Source organism: Trematomus bernacchii, unplaced genomic scaffold (assembly GCF_902827165.1).
Source record: "Trematomus bernacchii unplaced genomic scaffold, fTreBer1.1, whole genome shotgun sequence".
NCBI classification, from domain to species: domain Eukaryota; kingdom Metazoa; phylum Chordata; class Actinopteri; order Perciformes; family Nototheniidae; genus Trematomus; species Trematomus bernacchii.
The window spans coordinates 6,059,937-6,085,302 of record NW_022987910.1 but is presented as its reverse complement, the minus strand read 5'-3'; the positions used below and the strand labels follow the sequence as shown (position 1 = coordinate 6,085,302).

General features: G+C 39.2%; 1 protein-coding gene across 4 annotated transcripts in view; it reads right to left on the bottom strand.

The window, feature by feature from the left end:
- Positions 1–25,366, bottom strand: part of stx1a (syntaxin 1A (brain)) — a 47,119-nt gene continuing 21,753 nt past the window's right edge. Inside the window, exons 4-10 of one of the 4 annotated variants that reach the window (XM_034115158.1) lie at positions 17,146–17,220; positions 14,410–14,483; positions 13,978–14,086; positions 6,966–7,039; positions 6,743–6,877; positions 4,263–4,373; positions 1–3,012 (exon numbers count right to left, since the gene is read on the bottom strand). In XM_034115158.1, the coding sequence (XP_033971049.1) occupies positions 2,935–3,012; positions 4,263–4,373; positions 6,743–6,877; positions 6,966–7,039; positions 13,978–14,086; positions 14,410–14,483; positions 17,146–17,220 (656 nt within the window). In that variant the 3' untranslated portion in view covers positions 1–2,934. Of the gene's footprint in view, positions 3,013–3,931; positions 4,043–4,262; positions 4,374–4,684; positions 4,708–4,761; positions 4,805–6,742; positions 6,878–6,965; positions 7,040–13,977; positions 14,087–14,409; positions 14,484–17,145; positions 17,221–25,366 lie in introns of those variants that run through there. The other 3 variants (XM_034115157.1, XM_034115161.1, XM_034115160.1) reach the window with 3 other exon arrangements.

Sequence of the window (25,366 nt, the reverse complement as noted above, 5' to 3'; positions counted from 1 at the left end):
TCTGATCATGATGATTATTTAATCTATACTTACAGGCCCACCAAACGTCCACACATTACAGTTTACACCCAGATAAACACAACAGCTAACATGTAAACTATGAAACATTTCTTCATAAATCTGAAACCGCGACTTATGACTTATCAGAAATGCCACAGTTATGAAACGGTTTTTAAAAATACAATAATTTCCATTTTAAACACCTAAACATCATGTATTTGTAAAATCAATGCACAAACTCTGTATGGGATTTTTCAGACAAACTTTACTTGAAAATAAAAAAGAAACTCATATTAAACAAACAAAACGATGTCATTACAATACCACACAAAGGCAACACGTTGAGTAGGCAACATGGTCACATGGGTACAGTCTGTGCTTGTCATGAGAGTCTTTAACAGGGCTACTTTAAGTTCATGCTTTCACTGACGCACCATGTTCACTCATAAAAATAAAGTAGCTTGACAGAAGGATATGTTCTGTTTAAAGCTCGTGGTTTATAAAAATACATAAAACAACAAGGGTTTGCCACTTACAGAACAGAATTACCAATCCATATCAGACTAGACTTTGAACAGTTTATTTGAACATACTGGCAGTGTTAGAGAGTCTGTTTACACTTTATACAAAACAAAGACACAGGTGGTTAATATCAAACGCTCATGTTCTCATCCCACGACTCACACTCAGTACTTTCAAACATGAAACTACAAATGAACATATCCTCTTTCCAATGCACACACTCACACACAAAAATAGAGCATGTCGTAACACAACTGGTTAGGCCAGATGAGTGAAGTTAACATTACTTTCATAAATGACAAAAGATACTTGGCAGTGTGACAATTCTACAAGCAAAATATCCAACACGTCGTCCCCTTTGCAATAGAATGAACATATCCTCTTTCCAATGCACACACTCACACACAAAAATAGAGCATGTCGTAACACAACTGGTTAGGCCAGATGAGTGAAGTTAACATTACCTTCACAAACGACAAAAGATACTTGGCAGTGTGACAATTCTACAAGCAAAATATCCAACACGTCGTCCCCTTTGCAATAGAAAATAAACACTACTTTACAGTGAACTAAACCATGCAGAGCTTTTGAAGGGAGGTAGAGGACATCAGAGACAGAGAGTAAAATAAAAATAAATATGTATCTATAGATAACGTGGCTCTGAAAACACTGCAGATTAGTGGCCCATCTTTTTGCCTGTACAACACAAAATATACTTTACATCTGAATAACTGTCATATTTGGAAGTTGGAATGTATTAGTATAGTGTTACAAGTCGCTAAGTAACTTTTCATTCAATAATTTACTTTTGGAAACATCATTATATTGTTGACAACATTCAACACTCAGATAAACCGTTAGCAGCACCACACATTTACAAAGTAGCAACTCATGCGAAAACACATCTGGCCCTGTACGCCGTGCGCAGAATGTGTCAGTATGTAAAGCACCTTGCGCTAAACATGTTTTAACTTTGCATTTATGAAAACAGGAAACAGAAAATGTGTATCGGTTGTGTTTTTGCTCTGTTGTGTGTGCGGTTGTGTGTCTTTGTGTGACTGTGGTTGAGGTTTAAGCCAGCGTTCCCCCAACAATAGAGGCAATGACAACTCCCAAAATCACACAGCATATAATAATCATAATTTTCTTCTGTAAAGTGTAAACGAGATCAGAAAAACAGTCATCCATGGCAGCAAAATGGGGAGCAGAGGAAAACATGTTAGATATATGATTTGTATTTTATTTTAACACATGTTACAAGATGTTTTATTAATTAAGACAAAATTCAGATTTGGATAAATACTTTTTTTTAATGTATCTGATGATGTTTTGGTTAAGAAGTATTTCCACATCATCTACTTTAAAAAACATAAATAATTTAACAACATGTATTTACACAATCCACAAATGTGAATCTTTTTCATATTTAAAGCCACTATTTGTATAATATGTGTGGAACTACATCAAGAAAAAGGCTTACAGCAGTCTTATACACCGGCTCGATTTTTACCAAGATTGTCAATTTTTTCTTTGAGCATGAAAAAAAGTTATATGAGAGGATTGATACCACACTATTGTAAACGAGTAGCTGAAGCCAGCATCCGGTCAGCTTAGCTTAATTTAAATAATAAAGGGGAAAAGTGTGTGGCTATGTCCAAAGGTAAAAAAACACACACATATGAGCACGTCTTTAAGCTCATTGATAAAGTTCAGTTAATTTGAATTCCAAAAGTAAATGTCAAAATAAATACTTTTATGCCAATCAGCCGAGTTGCCAATCTGTGCGATGGGTACTCGTGGTACTGCAAACAGCTTTAAAAAAAGTAAACCATAAATATTTTATATGTTTCAAGCTTTCCCAAAAACGTGAAACTTTTTTAATAAGTGAATAACATCAGAAGTCACTGCTCTATGCTAAGAACACGTTATGCAACTTGTTTTTACACATCATCTTAACCAATCCTCTCACCTAAATGCAAATTAGTGTATTTGCCAAACAGTAGAAATATTTGCTTAATGCTTTATAAAGGGAAACATTTGGTCACTGAAAAATATATTTAGCTCTTATTTCAAGACCATTTTTTAAATGATCAATTAATAAAATCACACCTCTGCAGAGTTGTGTATGTATAACAAAACATGTAACACAGGATGCAGAACATGCACATGACAAAAGTACGTGAATCATGACACAAGCAGACACAAAGCACAAGAAAGTTCCTCAAGGTATTTGAAAAAGTATATATATAAAAACTTTATGTGAAATAAAATGTAAAATGTTTGATTACACACTATTCGACTGTCTTTAGCAGTTAGCAGTAACTGACTGCGCAAGACAGAGCTCACTTTCTACATTTCACACTGAGAGGAAGGCATCGACTCCGCTCTGTCTGCTCTGGATTTCTAGGGGTCCTAACTGAGTCCAACTGCGAGGCAAATAATGAGGACGATCACACCTGCTGCAATACAACCCGCTATCAGCATCACCTTCTGGATGGGGGGAAAGGAGCGCATTGTGTCAGATACATATTCTTTGGATAAAGAAAGAGAACGAGTGAGAAACTGAGAGTAATATCAAAAGTAGGGAAAGAAAGAAAAATACTAGTCTTTAATTATGAGTGGGGATAAAATCATGTAGATGACCCTTTTGTTCATACATGCGATGTATGAAATTCCTCTACTTTTGAGTGCTGTTGTATATATAAACCAGGAGGTGGCAGAGTTGTTCCACTGTGGTGCAGGTTGTTAAAATGAAGTTAGCAGTAAATAACCCTTTTTATGAAAAGTGGCCCAGTCGTTCAAAGTCGTTTTTGTCTGCTGTCCCTACAGCACATTGAGAGGAGCTCAATATCCCTTCATCTACTCACACTGTGATCAACAGCCCCCTTGCCTCTGTCCAAGCTTCACAATATCCACTTATCGGCACCTCTTAAGCACACTAGAATAAATGTGAAATCCTTGCAAAACCAAAGTGAAAAAAAACAATATTGTGCTTTTGGTCGTTTTTAGTATGAGCGAAATCTGACAAGGAGGTTCATGTTGGACATTCAAAAACTGCATCCCTTCTTTAAGTTATTTATTTAGCTCATCCTACTGCTTACTTATCAGATTTCACAAACTCTCAGCAGCAAGTGGTTTTTCAGTTGTGTTATTTTGTTTGTTTCTAGATATAGGTTACACCTTGGAAACTGCAGCTAGATCCCCTGAGGAACACATACCCCTGGTTTGAAATCACTGCTGTAGAAAATGTAGATTACACTCACGACACAAATGCTCACCATGCAGAGCACATGCACAAACTCTGTCCACAGTTACACACTGCCAACAATACATGCAACGATCAGAAGTGATTTATTCATGTGATAGCAGGTCTGTGCACATGCATTTTTTCGTGGTATATGAGACTCACCCTCCGGGCTTTACTCTGGTATTTAACCGCCTTCTTAGTGTCTGATACTGCCCTCTCCACATAGTCTACTGAGTGCTCCACATTGTACTCTATGCGGTCTATCATTTCCCCCTAGGAGAGGTTAGTTAAAGAGGAGGTGTGGAAGACATGCAGACAGGAAGAAGAAAGAGGGAGCCAGATGTGGAGGCAGGAGTAGAAAGAGGAATGGATACAGATGGAGAGGAGGGGAGGGAGGAATAATGGGTGAGAATGAGAAGCAGAGAGAAGGGGAAGCAGAAAGGGAGAAAGGAAATAATTAGTCAGTTCGTTGAATATGCATTTTCAATCTCACCCGTTTGCCTGTCTTTTTGAACTTTTTGCATTTTGGGATGTTGTCCTTTGCCTGCTGCACATATTCATGAGCGCCCAGCACACTTCGCTCGATGTTGTTCACCAGTTCACCCTGAACAATAAAAAAGAGACACAGTCATTGTAGTGTTGGTGAGAGCTCACATTGATACCACCTTCAACCACATAAGAATTATATTACATTGACGTATTTTAATTACATTGATGCCAATATGTGTGAGAATGGGAACAACTGCTGTGGATAGCATACTGCTCTGCTTAACTTGTGAAAGCAGAATGTGATTTACCATGTTTTAATCAGCATGAATTAATAAAGAAAGTCCATATTTCAAATTAAGCATTGATCGAGGATTGTTAAACAATGTAACCATGTTTTAGTACAGTGACAACTAAGGTAATCCTTACAGTTCTTCATGCATCCACTGCAACTGTGATTCAAGAATAAAAAAAGAAAGAACAAATTAGGAATCATCGAAAATTACCTTTCTGCATTAGGAGGGGATCGCTGTTCTCTGTTCTCGAGAGCTTAGAGTCATTGAGGTGATGACAGTGTTGTGAAAGCAGAGAGAAAAGAGAGTGCAAAGCTCAGGAAGGCAGAATTAACAAAAGACAGAATTATAATCTTTAAATGTGTGGTGCTCTGTTAATAAAGGAAAAGTTAGTAATTGAGCTAATTACATGTAGGGAATTCATATTTGTGACAACACAATGAAAAAGACACACACACACACACACACACACACACACACACACACACACACACACACACACACACACACACACACACACACACACACACACACACACACACACACACACACACACACACACACACACACACACACACACACACACACACACAATTATCACTCCAACACTTCAATTATGAGGGGAAGTCTGCTATAGCATTGTGCTATAATTCAAATCACTTAAATGCAACCTTTTTCTTTCATATTTGTCATTTAGCACATTATCTTTTATGCATGGGCTCAGAGTCTTTTGCATAATTCAGAAAGAGTATTTCTTCTGAGGGAAACAGTGAATCTCTGTGGGGATTCAGCTAAGACAATCACACAGTCACATATACAGGCAAGACATACAGGTTTACATGAAGCAAGACACTTCACTGAGAAGAGTAAAGGCAACTCGTAAAAAATATATATATGTGTGTCTATGAAGAAGCTATAAGAGAACTTCATATTACTCGTGCAATGATGTGCACTGCTCACTGCATGATGCAAGTTCCACCGTACAATGTATATAGAGCCTCTGTTCTCTAACATAATCATATTTCTACCCCAGGAGAATTATGTGTTTTCAATTTACAAAACCCTGCAAAGATTACAGTTTGTTTATGATTTAAGTCTCTTATAAAACAGCAAGTTAAAGCAAGGCTAATTAGTGGCCAATTTGAAAGACCCCGACATCATATTTCCCCCAGTTCTTGAATGCAGCATTAGAATTAGAATTAAAAATGGACTCATGGCATACATCCCCAAATGACTAAATTACTAGCTCATTTGAAGGCATTCATTATTTGTGCACCAACATCTGTTCTGGACACACACTCAGCACTGATGAACCCACTGCTTTAACTCTAATGAAAATAGCATAGGTTCAGTGAGGAAGAATAATATTTGGTATGCTTAGGCCTGCAGGTTATTTAAAATCAAGATTATTAAATATCCTGCCTTTCACTACTCTCATCATGCTCACTCATAATTTCCTCCTGTGATTAACCAAGGCTGTCAATCATGTTATCAGCTGATCTCATCTATCCAGTAGCACAGCAACACACCTCCATGGATGGCCTATTATCTTTCTGCTGTCTCCTATTAAATAAGATTATGTCTCTGCCTTTAGTGCCGTTACACTTCAACCTCCCCTTCTCAGCCCAGTTTTCAGAGATTCTTTAGTCACAGCCACCCAGACTCTGCCGTATCATCATCGGGTGATTATCAGTATCTTGCTGCTGCGCATGGCAGACGCCCCTCCATTACAAACCTTTCTGCAGAATCTAAGCGTTGAAGACTTTTTATCATGATTTATCATCACATATCATCTGTTGTAATGATGTTTCATCTTTTGTTTATTCACATGTCTCTCCTGACTGAAATACGCTCTACAACTTGTATGTAAATTGACTGCCAGTTGCGTCTGTCTGAAGAAGAGTTATTTTCACGACGGGGAGAAGCAGCAGCTGCTGCAGCAGGATGGCTGGTTAATGACTGTGAACACAGTGTGCTTCCGAACTTTTGCATTAGCCAGGGCACTTTTTTAAACCACTGACAGGGAGAAACTCTAAATCTACAAACTGGATTTGTAAGTCTTATTTATGTCGTCAGTGGCGTCCATGTTGGATAATGTATCGCCAATTTATGAATGTGTTAGCAGGTTTGTGTTGAGATGCATTTGGCTGGGCCCCAAACCACAGAGCTGTAGGTAGAGAGAATATGTTTTCACCTGGCTCTCCACCAGCATGGCCATGTCCATGAACATGTCGTGAAGCTCTCTGATGCTGTTTTCCAGCTTGATGATCTCAGTGTGCCGTGTCTCAATCTCATTCATAGCTTGCTCTGTGATATTGTCCATAATGATCTAAAAGGGATCAACAGATGGAAAGAGTTATGAGAGGAATAGAAGTCGGATTAAAACATTTGCTTTGTTGGCATTATTGTATGCTTACCCCGGAGGTGAAGATAGCCGGGTTGTCACTCTCCAACATGCTCTCCAGCTCCTCGTTTGTTGTGTTTCTCCCAGCTAAAACGGCAAACACACATCCATAAACATCCATAGTAGCAATCATGTCTGTAGGAGCGTTACCATGTGAGGATATTCAAATCTGTTTAAGCTCAGGATTTAAGAAGTGTAGGAGCAATACCATCCGATTAAAGGTTCTCCAAACCAGTTGACGAAGACCACATTAGAAAAGAACAAATCTTTGTATGATAATAGCAACCCCCCCCCCCCCACCCCCCCCCAACCCAGCCGTCTGTTTGATGATTAATTAAAACTAGGCTGTGTGGCTCTCCTTTCCACATGCCCATTTTCTCTCTATCCATCTGTCTCTCTAGTATTAATCATGTTGCATTTTAAACTCTTTATTTATGCATCTCTCTGAACAGTGGTAGATGTGATATACAAATCCAGAGTGCCATTATTTAGTCTATCATCGTGCATCCGTATTAGGTTTGTCAGTATTCAACGTTTATTCAACCACAAGCCTCAGTTAAAGCCCACAACCACTAGCCTCCACATGCACACTTCAACACATCTTCAGTCATATCACACGGCTCTGTCTAAACACTAACAGCCGAACAGCTGAGTGAACTCCAGCCTGAAATGGTCTCCTTGTAGAATTACAGTATGAGGGCAATCAAGGCTTTACAATGACAGACCTAGGATTCTACTGAGGCTCTCATTACTATGTTTTCTTCATCTATAGACCAATTAGTGGAATTGGATGGATTTGCTTATACGGCGTCAAGGAATATAGCCAAAACTTCTCACGATTAAATACTGCATTTAATCATTTGCCCTATATACCCTCTTTCATCCTGTGCATGACATACAATAAGTGTCATTTACCACAAATACTGTTAGGAACAAAATAAATGAATACTATGCAAGTATTCTGTTGTGAATATATCTCTGTCTCTCCAGCTTATAAAACCTACTGTACAAGCTTGAGTAATTTCAGTTTTTTAAAAGAGCAGATAGGCACTGCATATTAGGGTCTTCAAAAGAAGACAGGTCAGGATGAAAATACTGAGTCAGAAACATCATGTTTGTATCCGAACAGCTTGTAGCGGTTAACTGAATCTCATGCTTGAAGATAATCTTTTGACATGTTCTCCCCTCCAATTGATGCCAAAGTGTGCATACAGGCCTTTTGTGTGTAGCTAATGAAGAGTAAACAAAGTTAGTGACATCCTCTACTGTTTCACTACCTTACATTTGCCTTAATCACCAAACAATCTTTCAATCTCTCCACCTGCGACCCAGCATGTATCAGCACATCTTCCTGCTGTTGAGTTTGCTCCTCTTCCATCTTTATCTTCCCAATGAGAGTTGACCCACTTCATAAACAAGTCCCTGACACCTACATTTATGAGCGCTGACTTTGCCTTCACAGCTGCTTCTCGTGTGCTTCATTTCTGCCCCACTGATACTGTAAGTCAGAGTCAGACACCGTCAGCATCATCGCCAATCGTTCAGCTGCACATGAAATCCTCTGTTGGGCGAAAAACAGTATAAACAGAACAGGGCTATCTCCTCTCTGTGAAGACACCCTGCATCCCTCACAAGCCGTTACCTGGTTTACAGGACGAGCTGAGGTGTCATAGACAAAAGAGAGACTTAAAGTAATCTGCAAGTAACTGCATTTCAAGAAGAAGGAGTTTGATATGAAATAGGAAGGAAGCTCTCATCATAAAATCTCAGCAGTTCAACCAAACACATGAACTAAAAGAGCTCAGAGGTCAAAATGAGCTTAAAACTGTGTTTGACTTTCTCCTGTTTACAGAAAGCATTTCTGTACTTAAAATGTTACTTGGATTTTTCTCCTTCGCCTTTGAGATTGTTTCGTTTGAGAGCTTTTAATAGGCCGAAAGAGTATTTTACAAGTAAAACAGCATTAAAACAGCAAAAGAGAAAAGACACCAGAACTACTACAAGAGCACTAGCTTTGCTAAGTTAGCTTGCTTATGAGTTATCGCAGCTACTGGCATCCAAACAGTCAAGTTCCAAATCAAGGTAACTCGTCAGACCACTCCCTTTCATCCACAATGTAAGTCAATGGAGCTACAGCTGTCACTGTCAGATATTGCTCTACCTTTTCTATCTGGACCTCCAGCATTTGTGGCACCCAGTAGATTATGAAGGCAAATATAAACCTCTATTCATGACCTAATCAGTGTGTGTATTGTGTTGTTTGATGTGTGATGAAGGCCTCAGTGCAGAGCAGGTAGGTTGACGGTGAGTGACGATGTTTGGGAGTCGTAGCAGATGATTGCCTCCATGAACAGAATACTGATGAAGCTGCTCTCAAATGTTGATCGGTGCATGAACATGTGTCCATGTGTTTTTCAGGGAGCGCATTTACATTTACATTTACTGGGCCTATCATGTCTAATCCAAACTTCATATCCATATCAAAGCAATGAATTTAATTTAGTTGTGGTTTAGCAGTCCTGCTGTTTCAGAAGCGGGCTTGAGAATCAACTCATGTTCAACTATGACATTTTAGAGTTTTACAAATGAAAGGACACAAAGAGGACTGATATACAACGTTCACCAATGATCATTTCCCTTTTCTCCAGGCCTCTCTGATAATAAGGAATCTCACCATCATTAACACTAAAACTACAACATCAGAGAGGGTCACAGTTAGGGGATGAAGGATGGAGAGGAGTGACAATGAGTCACGGATAATTGTGAAGTAGAACCAAATCAATGCACTCTAGTGCTACCCTACCCTATTTATCCCACTCTCTACACACACACACACACACACACACACACACACACACACACACACACACACACACACACACACACACACACACACACACACACACACACACACACACACACACACACACACACACACACACACACACACACACACACACACACACACACCACACACACACACACACACACACACACACACACACACACACACACACACACACACACACACACACACACACACACACACACACACACACACATACCACACACACACTGACAGGCTCTGAGGGAGGCTCTTATTTGTTACCATGGAGACCCAAACCCCGAGAAGCCGAATATGAAGCCAATAAGTCTCACTTCAACCGTAGCATTTATGGGCAATTAAGTCACTCATACTATGTTGCTACCAGTAACAGTATTGTTTCATTTCCATTGTTATGTAACACAAATTAAGTGAGCCCCCTAAGGAACAGAGTGAAAAGGCAAACCACACAAATGTTCACCCATGCAGAGCGAAAGAGGCAAGTGTTTTCTTTTTTTAAGGCTTCTGTTCGCAGCAATTTCAGCAGCAAAGGAATGAGAAATTGTATCTCATCTGCACACATATAGGTACATTTCTCTGCTATACAGGGAAATGTGTTGTTATCACCTGCATTGTGAGTGTGTCTCTCTTAGCATAGTGTCCACAGGGAAATAAAACATTACAATCAAATGTCAATGACGCTCTGTGATGCCTGTGACCAACATCCCCTCCATCCTGCTGGTAAATAAATATGTGGTATTTGAAGTTATTAATAAACTAAAAATAATTATTATAAATTAGATGCGATACTGTTGTTGTCGAGATTTACATAAGAGGATTGATATAACTTTGATCAGTTTGTCATTGACACATGAAGCTAGAGCCAAAAGGCAGATGTTCTGTCCTAGTTTATTCCCTAATTAATATCCTGTCTGTTTGTTTGAATGGTATAAAAAAGTGCGAAAACGTCATGTGGTTTAAAAGGCTGTGCTATTTCATGGAGTCACCACTGGATGCCAATAAAACCACAGCATCTCAGTTTTATGCTTTGATGTTTGTGTGGATATAACACAAGTGTGATGAGTGAGATTTAGATGTGCTGGTATCTGTTGTTGCTTGTCATCTCCTGGCTCCAGCTTCATAATTAACGTACAATCGCCTGGTATCCATTTTAAAAATGTTTTGTATCAAACTCATGACAATCATTGTTTATTAATGAGATAAGAAAGGGATCAAAGTTATCCAAACTGTTAAATAATACATTGTACTGTATTCTGCAAATAAAGGGCTTGACTTGAAGATATGTGACAGAAGTATCTGCAGTACATGGAAACTACAGTATCAGAAGAACCTGAACAAGTGCAGCCATTTTTGTCAAAATAATTCTAAATAAATATAGAAAAGCATTTGGTGAGGGTAGATGCAAATGCAGTTGGGCTTGGGGTTAATGTGGCACAGTTTTCCATGCAAATAATGCCAAAAATGCTGCTCTCTTGGCTCGTTAACTGTATGTCACAGAATCACTTCCCTGTTTCTCTTATCTCTGTATCTCTGAGTGAAGCAGCAAAGTAAACATCGATACTGGGTCCGACAGACGAGACAAGGTGTCCCTCTGTGTGTGACACACTCCTATTGATTTACACACAAACAAGTCAAAGGGGTAGGCAAAACAAGAAATACACTTCTCTTGTCATATAACACAAAGGAATTGTAGTGTGTCAAAATCAGGACCAATGTTATCTGAAGAGGAAAACGTAACTTTAATCAAGCAGAATCCCCATGTGGCACTCTTTAGACTTTCCCTGGATAAATTACAGCTATTGGTCGTGGGTCAGGGCACCCATGCCTCTCTTTTAGCATGCAATTATACTTAAGTGGAAGGAAGTTGCCCCACCCACACATCCACAGTGTTTTAAGGACATGTTTTACACTGTAAGATCAGGCAGACAGAGCTTGGATCGGAGAAAACGATTTATGGTTGCTTACACTGTTTTATTGAAAGCTAACATGTCATTATTGCTTAAATTATTCCATACAAATAATTGTATACCCTCTTATTTTCATGTATAGAAAAATCCAGCAGGGAATTTGGAAGGGAGGATGGCTTGTTAAACTTCAAATGCATTAAAAGCAAATCCCCATTACTCCTAAATTTTCCTCTCCTTTGTGCTCTCACTCTGTCTCCACACCATCCTGTGTGTTGTAATCCCTTCCCTGACGACAGGTCGTATCTGCTAAGGCCTCCTGTGACGCCTTCAGCTGACACACCAAATCCAAATGAACCGGGATGAGCTCAAGAGGAAAGTGAGTCAGACGTGTGTGCTTTAATTCCATGCGGATGCGTTTGTGTTTGTTTATTGATTAACCCCAGACAGTACTGTGTGTTGTCACTTCTGTTCTTTTGACTTTAGTGCTCACTGCTCACACACACAGACCTGATGCAAGTCTGACAGATGGCCAGAGGAAATTACGTCTGTGCCAAGCGCCCTGCATCCTAACTGCCCCTGCTCCCCTCTGCTATTACCACTAAATGAGTCATAGTGTTTTTCTCTGCATGCTTTGTGTAAAAGGTGACTGTATCACAGGGACTGTCAGCAGGAGCCGGCACGATGCAGCATGCCACGATGTCGTGGCACAGGGCCGTGTCAGAGTCTGGTCCAGGAGCTCGGGGCCTGCAGATAATACCTGTCATTTCATATTATGCATACAAAGTGTGACACAAAGTGTGAGGAGCTGCAGCAATCTGGCATGTGCAGTATATGGGTGTAGGTGTTAGTGATGCACGTGTTTTGGAAAGTGGATTTAGTGTGAGATTTGTTGTTTTGCTACACTACAACAGAAACATTCTAATAAAAATACTGTATAGAATTAAATTACATTTCTGTCAACAACACCAATTCTTTGGGTGGGATGATAATGGTTGGGCGTACTCTGAGTTATATGTAATGCTGTCAAATGACACTCTAAAGCATTTGTTTCCAGCATATTTGCACTTTGTGTTACATATTTATGAGATGTTATGGTCTGTGTTCTTTGTTATACTTTCCTGTCAGACAAATGTCCCCTTGGGGACAATAAAGGCCTGGAACTGAGGTAAATACCTTTTTACAAACCACGTTAAAGCCTCTTTTTTCATTAATAATAAATGCAACAAACTGTAGGTAACAAGATTGCAGAAGACGATGGGGAACATGTGGTTTTATAATTCCAACTGCACAAATACCCAGTAGAGTGGATGGTGTCAATTCATTTAAGCTTACTTAGACTGTTGAAAAAGCGTTTACCAACAGAATTATCAAGACAATGTGTGGGAAGTGTTTATGACGCTAGCAGAAGGTTGTGCTGGTTACGTTTTTTCATGCCAGAATTCACAAAGCAAAGACTTTAAAAATAGAAATAAATGAAAGGCTTACTTAAGCAGTTTAGGGACTACAGCACCACATGAATCTGATCAATTATGTTGTTAATATTATGAGCTGCAGTAGTTTGCATGTCTATAATTCCAGTCATAGAAACTTATTACATCAATCACAAATGTATACATAGTATATAGCAGTACTGGCATATCTTTAGACATATCAGGTAGACAGACTTAACACAATAGTTGAAAGAGAAATATGAAAATGAACAGCTGTTTTGGACAGAAATGACCCAAGCTGATTAAAAATGTCAGCCCATTTAAAGTGGCTGCCTCATTGAAGGTTTGTCATATGGTAGATCACGCTTGTAAGCCTTAACCAAATAGTACATTTACATTTTATAGTCATGTCAGTTCAAAATGTCATGAATTCATCATTTTATCCTATTAGAGATTTGTGTGAAATTATCCTAATTAGCATATGACTTATTGAGTTAAGGCCAAAAACCAGTTGGTGAAGTCCCAGTGGCGTTGATCTATTATCTATTTAGTGCCTCCGTAAGCTTAAGGTTATTGGAAAATGTGTTTTATATTAAGACATTTCCTTTCCAAGATATCATGTTTAAAAGAATGGGACGATAGAAAGTAGAAAAATAATTCAGAAAAATATGCATAACACCTCGCTTTTGGCACGAATATCTAAATCCACATGAGTTTTGATACAAACTAGAAAACTGCAACACTATGACTGGGAAGAGATGCAGATGTGTGATTCTCACAGTGTTATCACGAGTGCAGTCAGTATGAGGGTGGTGGAGGGTTTAGTCTCCCACGTCTACTCACTGATCTCCAGCTGTCTCTGAATGCGTCCCTTGCAGCGCTCCCTGTAATCCGACTGGGTGGTGTTGTACTCTGACATCACCTCGACAAACTTACGAGACAGTGTGGAGTGCTGGAGACACAGCGAGGAACAACAGCATCACACACCGACTTAATAAGTACTTTGAATTGTAAATGAACCGATGAGCAGCAGGTGCAAACATACAATGACATTCAGTGTCAGTGTGTCCCTAATACATACTACAGTACTATTCTGAGTCAGTTTTATGTATACAGTATAGTGTGTTCCCACTGAAGTGACACAATTAATTAAACTCAAAGCAGTCAGTGAGCATGCTAAAAGGCGAGAGGAATATGGAGGAGCTGCAGTGAAACAGTTCCAAGCAGATGTTGGCAAGCAAAAATAAGTGTAAAGTACGTTTAATTGAACTGTACCTGCGTCTTGCGTATCCTCAGGTCAGCTGATGACTTGTTCTGACTTTCTTCTTGCTCAATGGATTGTTGGATACCTGCAAAGATACAATAAAATGTGCATTCATTATCAGCGAGAGTGCTCTCTTTTAAAATTAACAAAAAGATGAAATAAAACATTATGACTGCAGTCTTGTTAGTTGTCTTTAGAGGTTCATTACACTAAACCAAATAAAAGTGTCGTATGAAACAAACTGCACTGATGATTTTAGTGTCCTTAGAGTTTTAGGATTTAGGATTACTGAGATTAAAAAACAATTTTTAATCTAAAATAAGTAATAACTCTCAGTAAGTAATAAAAATCCTTAATTGTTTTTCAGATATCTTAGTATCTAGCTTGTAGTTATTTTATATATGCACATCAGATACAGATTAGCCTCGTTGGCAATACTTTTGGATGTCAGGCTCCCTCAACAAAATGTATTAAAGAAATTCACATATAAAAGTACGAATCTAAGAAAAAAGATGATACAGAAATGTAAATATATGGATACATTATACTGTAAGATCAAATACAAATATACCGTTTTTTTTTGTAGAAACTAACCAATTTCTAATTCAACACATGGCTGCTTGAACAGCACTTTCCTTACTACTGCCTTACATTCACACCTCAGCAAGTAATTGAAGAGGAGCCACTGCCAGAATAATAGCGTACATTCAAGACTGTCAATGTGAGGCCATGTGAAGCAATCATCAATTGAATGTGAATTATACAGAGATGTAATGCCTGCTCATTTACATTCCAGTTTTACTGTCATTTTAACTGGGATGAGACGGCTGTACCAGCTCCTGCACATTTTTCATCATCAGACCCTTATTGTGAGATGTGTACACCTGCAGCTCTGAGTGAACCTACTGTACGCCTCCCTGTCTGCAAACAGCCTGAGCATATAGTCAATATGTTTACTTACAATTAATATCCACATTGTTTAGTTTAACATAGCAATAAAGCAACCGCCTTCTTCTCGGACAATAATGTTCTTTGTCATAAATAATTGGGTTACTATTATTTTTTTAGCATATTCATATCTAGATAAACTGCATTTGATTGTGTCAGTACCTCCTCTCTGTACTATGAAAACAAAGTCAAATCTAAATTATTTGTAACATTGAAATGTTGCCAAAACATTTGTGGGAATTATTAAAGCCACCCGTTGATCTTGTTGAATCTGTGTCTTCATAGATTCAGGCTCATCTCACCTACAACCTGAGTGTATTCAAACCCTACTGAAAATGTAGTTAGTTTGTACTCTCAACACACATTATAAGTAACAAGTATTTTTAGAAAAAGTTTTAAATTCAAATGTTTCAATTGAAAAAGGAGCTTTGTACTCTTACATGACCTTTCTGTAAGTCAAAAAACTTCTGAAGCAATTTGAGGGTGTCCCTTTTGCTAATGTTCACATGTCTGAAACTACCCCAAAATGTAAATTAACTCACTGAATCCATGACGTAGATCGAAAATGATCTCAAGGCAAAAGGTACAGTAAATGACGTGAGTCCCTCTTGAGGATCTATCCCAGGATGTAGTTACGCACGCACGTACGCACGCACACTAAGGTAACCTGTGGCAACAACTGATGTGGAGTGGAGTGGCTCCGTCAGAGGCCTGTGATGCAGAGCCTGCTCTGATTGATAGCACTTGTGTGTACCACTGTACATGTATGAGCATATGAAACTGTGCGAGTGTGTTTATATATGGCTTTAGTCCCGCAGTAGGAGAGAAAGGGGCTATTATCTTCTAGCCCTTTCTCATCACGTTATGCTCTACTTCCCTGAAACATACTGTATACAGATCTTTTATCCCTGACCTCTATTCTTTGACAACTGAGCCTGTTAGGGAGGCACAGGAGAGAGTTTTGGGCAATGGAAAACAAGGTTATGTGATTGACAGAAGCTTTGCTTTTGAATATGGTAAACTCTTGGTATATGCCAAAAGAAAAAGGAGAAAGAGAAACATGCGTCAGAATTGTAGGCACATACACACAACACTGTACACTATAAGTATGTCAAGGAGTAAGATCTCAGACCAGCTTCATCCATTAGGCCTGCACACAGTATGTTATCGTAACATTAGTGTGTTACGTTTGCACACCAGTGTGAACAAAAGTGTGTCCATGCATATGAACCACATCCACCACCTCTGAAGCAAGTCAGACTCTTCACTGAGTTTAACTGAGGTTGTATGCTAACTGTCAGAAGCTACAGTTCCCTGTCTCTCTATTGTTACCCCTTGTGATTTCATTATGAAACACTCATGAAAGAAGTAGTGGATTAAGTTTCTGTCGATTAATGTTCAACTTTGGTGGTAGGAACCTCCCTATATCTATGTATTGTAAAATCATTTATATCTCACAAAGCATCTCTGTATGTACTAAGTTTTACTCTGCAAAATATAGCTGGAGACCCTCTTACATACCTTAGAATCTTAGATATTAGATTACTCTAAAAAGTGATATACCACCTCTGGGTGAAAATTGAAGAAGAGATACTTAATCTATTTTGCCAAACGTCAAAGCTCCTGGTCTAAAATTAACTTGGGAAGAGTTATGGGGGAGTATTTTGAAGTAAAAATGTGTACGGAGTCTGTATGGAGCTGGCTCACGCTGAGAAGTCCAGATGCAACTCATTAACTACTGAACATACTATTTTACGTTAGCTTCAGCAATTGAAAACAGAATAATTATATATACTCACTCTTTAATTTGGAGCGTATTTTGTTGGCCAACTTCTTGATGTCTGCCATGAGATCCTCCAGCTCCGCCTTGGTTTCTAGGGAAAGAGGACAGAACAGAGAGAGGAGAGATTTGTGGATTTAACTAACTCACACAAACCAGCCATTTTCACAGAGGCAGAATCAATACTGCCACAAGAAATAACTCTAAATGTCACTCTGAACAGAGACTAACAGCAAATCATCAGCTTCAGTATATCTCTGCATGTCTTGCACTCCTTTGTGCTTTTTATTTAGAATACCAGCATCCTTCACTTCCACAGTCCACTGTCCTCTTTCCATCTAGGCCCACACCCTGGAGACATAATACAACTCATGTGGGTTGATGGGTACATGTGGGTGCTGACAAGTAAGATTTGCTATTTTAGTAAGTAGAGGAATTACTTAAATCACGACGGACTGCAGCACCACCTCGGCAACAACAGGATGCAGGCATTGTTACAACAGGAGACAAAGTTGTGCAGATTTCAATGATTACCATTCTCCTTGAACAAGACATACAGTATTGACAGTTTTCTAAATGGAAACTGTTTTTTTCCAGGGGGTTCAAATGCTAACAACTAAATGTATCATAATGTGCTGCTTCCAGCTTCTGACATTTGCTGTTTTTCTTTATTGGCTGTGTTGCATGATTTATAACGTTTGAGTTTCAATGCTGTGCTTCTTAAGCATTACTAGTGTAGCCAGAATATGTCAAAAAACGATTTCATAATAAGTAAAAACCTCAAGTATAAACGCAGAGGCACGTCGCAGCAGAAGCTCTATTTGGGGCTTCTCTTTTTTTGGTCAGTGATTGTTTATCACAAACAACGTATCTTCCACGTTTGTGCACATACAGTATAGACGGTTCTTCTCATCAGTGCAAGCTTCAAAAGGCAGCAGCTCTGAAAGATAGGGTGACTGTCACTTCACGCTGCCATGTTGCTTATGACGAACTGAAGTTTCCTTTTAATCTTTTCTCCCTTCTGTCGCTTATTACAGCTACTGCCAAACCAACAGTTTCATAATCATATTTCACAGACACTTCAGATTGTTACACATGGGGGATTTCACCGAAAACACATTTTTATCAGATTTTTTAGGTCATGCTAATTTGCAGTAAACCCATTTTATTAAATGAGGCTGGTCTTTATCATCAGTTAAAGATTGTCTTTTGTAATTGCATAGAAAATTAGATCAGAGGATGAGAGATAATCTTTTTTTTAGGTTTAGTAGGTCACTTTCATCCCTCTCATCCCTTTAGCCACCTCTATTAAGCATTCATACAGAGTGTGTCAACATTTGTTAAAGTTACAAACCAATAAAAGAGCATTACAGAACAACCTTTCTTATAAAGATATATTTACATTAATGTAAAACATTGGTAAAGTAAGTTGTTACGCATCTAGTTTTTACTACATAGAGTCTGGAAATAGAGAAGAACAAGAGAAAATAGCTTCAACACACTCCCTCTCTCTCCCCCCTTTACCCTGGAGCACTGATAGCCATTTGAGTACATTAACAGTGAGAAAGTCATTTAAAATCTTAATGCCATAAAAAAAACAAATCTCCATATGTTAAATAACCCCAGGAAGACAGAAGTCATAAAATATGGTCTACTCAATCTAACTATTAAATCAAACCAAAACTGCCTGAAGTACTTTTTTATAATGAGTTTGTTTTTGTGTGCTACCTGCTTCTTTAAAGCTGCATACATCATAACGATTAACAATAGACTGGAAGTAGCCCTAAACTGGAACAGAACGCAAACATCTGCATCTCATAACAGACAAAACCTCAATGGATTATTTTATACATTGCGTAAGAAAAACTTAAATTGCTACTAGATGTTTATGAAATATTTGCAAACACTTTGTAATAAATAAGAAGTATATTCTTATCAGAAAAGCATGTTTTGTATTTTAAAACACTGACAGACAATTAGTGGAGGATCCACTAATATAATAAGGCATCATTTTACGCACATTTAATAGTGTATGTCTGATGAATCCTAATCAGCAGCTTACACCAAACGCTCACTGGGATAAATCATGTGAAATGATAACATACAAATATAACAGCTCAGTGGAGGTAGAGCACCTATTACAAAATGTTTGGCAAAGTATTACAAAGGTTTATTTTGCTGTCAAACAAACTGCAACCATATCAGCTAACATCAGCCTGTGGTACATCCAGCTCAGAGGAACAAAGTGGTAGACATCGTGTGTTTACTGATAACTTCCAACGTGTCATGCCCGGCTGAATAAAGGTTAATGTAAGATAGCTGGAGCATAGGCAGGCATTTATGTTTCTCTTTTTTTTTTATCAGTCAAGAGATGATAGGAAATTAGGTGACAGAAAGGAGAGATGATGTTCAAAAGAGGTTCCTGACTCATGTGATGTAATACACATTTCTGTGAATGTAATGCACGAACAAGGGTCAAGAAAAAAAGACTTAGAAACATATCTTAACATTTACTAAGAAGTGGACGTAGCAATCTCGCTTTACCAATTGGTTTGTGGACTACGGTTTGAGAGCCTCCAGCTAAACTACAATATGCTTAGCATATATTTTAATACATTCCCCAATGCAGAGAAATAGTCAGGGTCAAAGACTGAGCTGAAGAGGTGGGCTGAGGTCCTGAGGGCAAAATAAGCTCTGGTGTGTGTGTGTGTGTGTGTGTGTGTGTGTGTGTGTGTGTGTGTGTGTGTGTGTGTGTGTGTGTGTGTGTGTGTGTGTGTGTGTGTGTGTGTGTGTGTGTGTTTTTTTTGCTTTACAGATCAAAGATGATCTGTCTAGGAACGCAAACTGCTATCTTTCATTTGGATTTTTTTTTAATCATATCCTACTTTAGATGTTCATCTTTGCTTCCACTTCAGATACACCTTTAAGGGGAAGTGTCGCCCTCTTTTCTGTGTAACCATAGCAACCTCTGGTAACCCGCTCCATGAGGTCAGCAGCACCAGCATCTCAGAGATAATGACTTAAACACTGAGCGCAGTTTGGGGCCGTGTGTGAAGCTATGGTTTGTGGTTTATGTGTGTTAAGGAGTTAGATTAGATTTCACCATGGTGGTTACCAAACAGGCGAGGCCAACCGGCGCGATCAAGTGTCGATTCAGCCTCATTATTGTCCGTTGAAAAAGAGGAAGAGAGCTGACACTGATTAATAAGTAGAGGAAGAAGTGAGAGGAAACCATATTAGAGGGCACAACTGAGGAGTCAATTGAGCTGTGGCTTCACACTCCATCCCTCTCCCAGACGCTCTCAAATGAAATCTTCAGGTCGCGCTTGTTGCCATCATTAAGACTGTGTTGCTATGGCGATGTGTGCAGTCGGTCCTCTCACTAGCATCAGATTGTTTCAAAGTGGCAGAGGGAAAGATTTGCTATAAGCAGGAAGAAATGCAGGAAATGCAAAAGCTAGAAGAAGGGTAAAAATAAATGGTGTTCCAGAAAATAAGACAAATTGCTTGTCTGTTTATGGAAATTATCCAGCCTTTAAAAGAATAAAATAACCATCTTGTGACACTTTTAAAAGGTTTGTGTCGTCTGTGAGAACCAATTTGCTCGGGGATAAAAAACGCTGACAGCCGTTGTTTGTTTTAGGATATTATTTCTTTTACAATATGAAAATATATGAAACACCAGACTTATCCTTGAAATGCAACAAAGGTCCCCAAAAGGACTTAAAACTAGTAATAATGACTAACTAAATAATATTAGTAACTGATAGTTAGATGATTACACTGCAGGCGTCTTCAATCATCCCGGGAGTTGGCACTAAACTGGAAACAATTTCAATTAGCTTTTTTGCCCATACAAGATCAGACCAAATGACAACAATTCAGAGAACCAAAGCAGATCAAACAGAGACAAGCTAATGTAACACTTCCCAATTCCAACCAAGGACACTGAAGTCACAAAGCTGACCGATAGGAGATGGTTGACATTTGATTGAAAAGGCTCAGCTAACAAAGAATTGCAGCAGTAACAAGACAGGAGACCCAATCCCTTTAGTACAAGCACATGAGCATTACATCTTTGGGAAATCAACCCACAGCAAAGTGTTATAATTGCTGCACTTAACACTAATGAATGAGCCACTCACTGAAAAGCATGAATGAATTTTAATGTTCAATGTTAGGCTAAGCCAAGTTAGTTGGCTGCTGGGTTTATATCTGAAGTACAGACACAAGAGGGGCAAGAAAATGAATAAGCATACTTCCCATGATTTCAAACTGTTCCTTTAACCTGCACCTTATACTGCATATCAGTCCCATTATAGGTGCGTTCACACCGGAGTACTTTGGTGTACTTTTCACAATAATCACAGCTAGCGTGGTGGATATGCCAACTAAGTGAGTATACTGTACTGGTATTTGTTTGCAGACATCTGATTTCACGTGGACTAAAATCAGCCAACATGTCTACTTATCAAGATGGCACCTACATCAGACCGCAGTATATATCTGAGATTATAAAGATGAACATCCTGGTAGTTCTTGCCAACCCCTTTAGCATCGACCCGACACCAGCCTTGGTTCTACAGTGGCAGCTTTTATTGTCCTGTACCTTAAAAGCTACCTCCTGTATAAGAACACCATCTGGGTTTCCTCTTGCCTGTCTCAATCATCAGGCGGTCTATTATGATATTGACACAACGTGCGTGTGTGTGTGTGTGTGTGTGTGTGTGTGTGTGTGTGTGTGTGTGTGTACCTTGACACTGACAAGACACCAGGCCACTTCTGTTTCCTCCACTCTATCTCAGGGGGAATTGCTGCCATTTATCTTTTTCTTCATCTCGCTACCTCTCTTTTCCTCCCTCTGCTCTCTCTGTAAATATATTACCAGTGTTTGCACCGCTTATTGATCGTCTAGAGTCCAGTTGTCTGATGTTTCGGAGAGACAAAATGTGAGCTCATCCCTCAAACATTACTGATATTTGCCTTGCTGCAGGAATACAGGATGAACTCAGGTAATGACAAACTGACAGCAGAGATCAAATGTAAATGCCATACAAAACACTACACTAACCTACAATGACCGTTTAGACTTCAGATTTTACTCATTTTCTATGACGAATAGTGAATAAATACACAAATGAGCAAAAAAGGACAAATAAATATTCAGTAGTCACTTCAAAGTTGCCATTATTATTCCAACAAACTTGATTATGTTTTGATGTTTTTAGTGTTGTAAATTGTTGTAATTTACCAGTGCTTGGTATAGTCCGTATAGTCATATGATTTTGTTCAAACACATGGTTTCCCTTATAGTGGTAAACAAGGAGAAATGAATATTTAATGAAGCCTGACACCTTGATCCACTGTCAGACGTAAAGTAAAAGGTGTTGGGAAGCTGTCATGCAAATGTGTTAACCTTTTATTCATCAAGAATCAACTTAGAAATTCAATAGACCAATATATTTTGTTGTCATAGTGTCTGCAACTGATATATTTATTTGGGCACAACTCAAGAACAGATGAGGGCGTTGTACATGTTTAAGTCTTTGTCTAACAGTCTGGTCCATCTCTTTCTCCTGCAACATCTTCAGACACGTTAACAGGTTAACTGTGAGTGTTACCGTCACTCTGAAACCTCCCCTGCCTCCCAACACTTGACATTTCCATCAAGATCAGAGCATTACCACCGCATGACCTTACTGCCCGCTGGTTCAGGAGTCAAGAGGACAGGGCCACATTTATCTTTTTAGATTTGACCTCCGTTATATATGCTTAATTGTGTGTGTGTGTGTGTGTGTGTGTGTGTGTGTGTGTGTGTGTGTGTGTGTGTGTGTGTGTGTGTGTGTGTGCCCTTGGCCTTGACATCCTATTAACCTCCCTTTAAGAGGGATACTATTATTCCACAGTATAAATGAGTGTCTTCAACGGCTATAACAGCGCACCATTTCAGAAATTAAGAAAGAGAGATGTAAGCGATAATAGAGAAAGCAATAAAGGAGAGAAACAAAGAAATAATATTCTTTAAGAAGAACTAAGGGAATTCAGAGAGCTTTAAAACACTTTCAAATGTTGGGTGAGGGTGGAGGAGCTCTGGCAAACAGCGCTGCGAGGGTGGGAGCACACTCGGCCAAAATCTGATACTAGAAATAGTAACACTCACAGGCTGCAATTAAAACAAGCTTCTCCAGAGCTGCAAGTTGAGGACTTTTAAGAGTCAGAGTAAGGATGCTCTTTAGAAACTGGAGGCAGGAGATGTCAGAGGGCACACACACTAAGTGGTTGGAAAAACAGACTGAGAAATGTTGTTAAATAAACTCTCAGTGTTAAGGAGCAGATTCTCTTCATTTAATTTAACAAAAATATTAAGTACATTTTGCAACTTTGAATTAGATCAGCAACAATTCAAACTGAGTATTTGTACTTTATACTCAAACATGTATTAGGTAAACAACTGGAATTGCAGTTGACTGGTCCAGAGTGAAAATGCTGATGTGAAAATGGAATATTATACAAACAAAAGAAAATGAACATTACATTTTTCTTCTTTGTTTGCGACAAGCCACATTGAGCTGCTCAGTTTACATTGTAGACTTATTTTCTAGCCGGCAGCAGTTGGAGACGATCCAACACTCAGCAGTCAGAAGTGCTAAGAGAAAACACACATTTAAATTCCCTCTGGTTTTCAGTTAGTTTTGCATTGATTTTTACCTCCTCTAGGTAACATAGACAGCAGTGCCAAGTATTGCTCCAAGCTGCTCGTCTCAAATTGTTTTAATGTACAAAACAGGAAGAGCATTAAGTGCAGCCGGATCAATGTTTCATGATCACTTCTCAGGTTTCCTCCAACAGTCCAAAGACATACATGTTAGGCTGGTGGTAGAACAGAGAATTTCCCCTTAGTGTGATTGTATTGTCATGTTTATGTGTGAGATGTAATTACGTGGACGGATTATCTTGTTTTTGTTATTAATTAACTGGAATTTAGTTGGGAAAATTGTAGTTTTGTGCTTTTGTTCACTAATTATTCCCAGTAGTTTTTAAAATAACACCATAAACTCAGTGTAAGATGATCAAACACTTCTAAATTCCCTTTTGCCTTTCACAAACGATACAACATTATTTATAACAATAGCCCAGATTCTCTGGCTTTGACTATTATTACTGCTTAACAATGTACACTTGGACATGGACTATGGACTATGGTGGTATGTCCCTGTTCACATACGACTGCCTGGCCACACACAGCTCCAACACCATTGTGAAGTTTGCTGACGACACGACCGTCATCGGCCAGATCACCGACGGCGACACCTTGGTGCCAGGATAACAACCTCCATCTCAACGTCAGCAAAACAAAGGAGCTGATTGTGGATTACAGGAAGCAGCAGAGAGAGGGACACGCCCCCATCGCTATCAATGGGACTACGGTGGAGAGAGTCAGCAGCTTCAGGTTCCTCGGTGTCTACATCACTGAGGACCTGACATGGACTCTTCACACCACCACCAAAAGAGCTCGATAGCGGCTCTTCTTCCTCCGCAGGCTGAGGAGGTTCAACATGGACTCCAGGATACTCTGCAACTTCCACAGGTGCACCATAGAGAGTATCCTGACTGGCTGCATCACGGCCTGGTACGGCAGCTGCACCGTCCTCAATCGTAAGGCTTTACAGAGGGTGGTGAAAACTGCACAGCACATCACCAGGACGGAGCTGCCATCCATGGAGGACCTTTACTCCCAGCGCCTCAGGAAGAAATCCCTCCGGATTATAAAAGACCCCCATCACCCCAGCCACAAGATTTTCATCGACATAACTACACTGTAGCTATGTGCGTATGACAAATAAAAGCCTTGAACCTTGAACCTTGAACTGTCTCATGAAGCAAAAACAGTTCTTATGGGTGAGTATTTTTACTCTAGTGACATACACCAAACCCACATGGGCTTACAAGACTACATTAAATTCAGAGGAAAGACAAAACAGAAAGAAACAAACACACACACACACACACAACTCCCAGCCAAACACCTTGTATAGAAGTATTAATGGCAGATATTGGCAGATACAATATCAACACAGGCTGGACAGTAGAAGTCAACCTAATCCTATCATTAAGGTGAAGAGAGAAGGGAAAAGACAGCTAAAGGCGATTAGCCGTACCCAGCCATCAAACGTCTAAACGTCTCATTTAATTTTATATATAATCCTCACACTCTCAAAGGAAAAGCTGAGCGTAAAGGT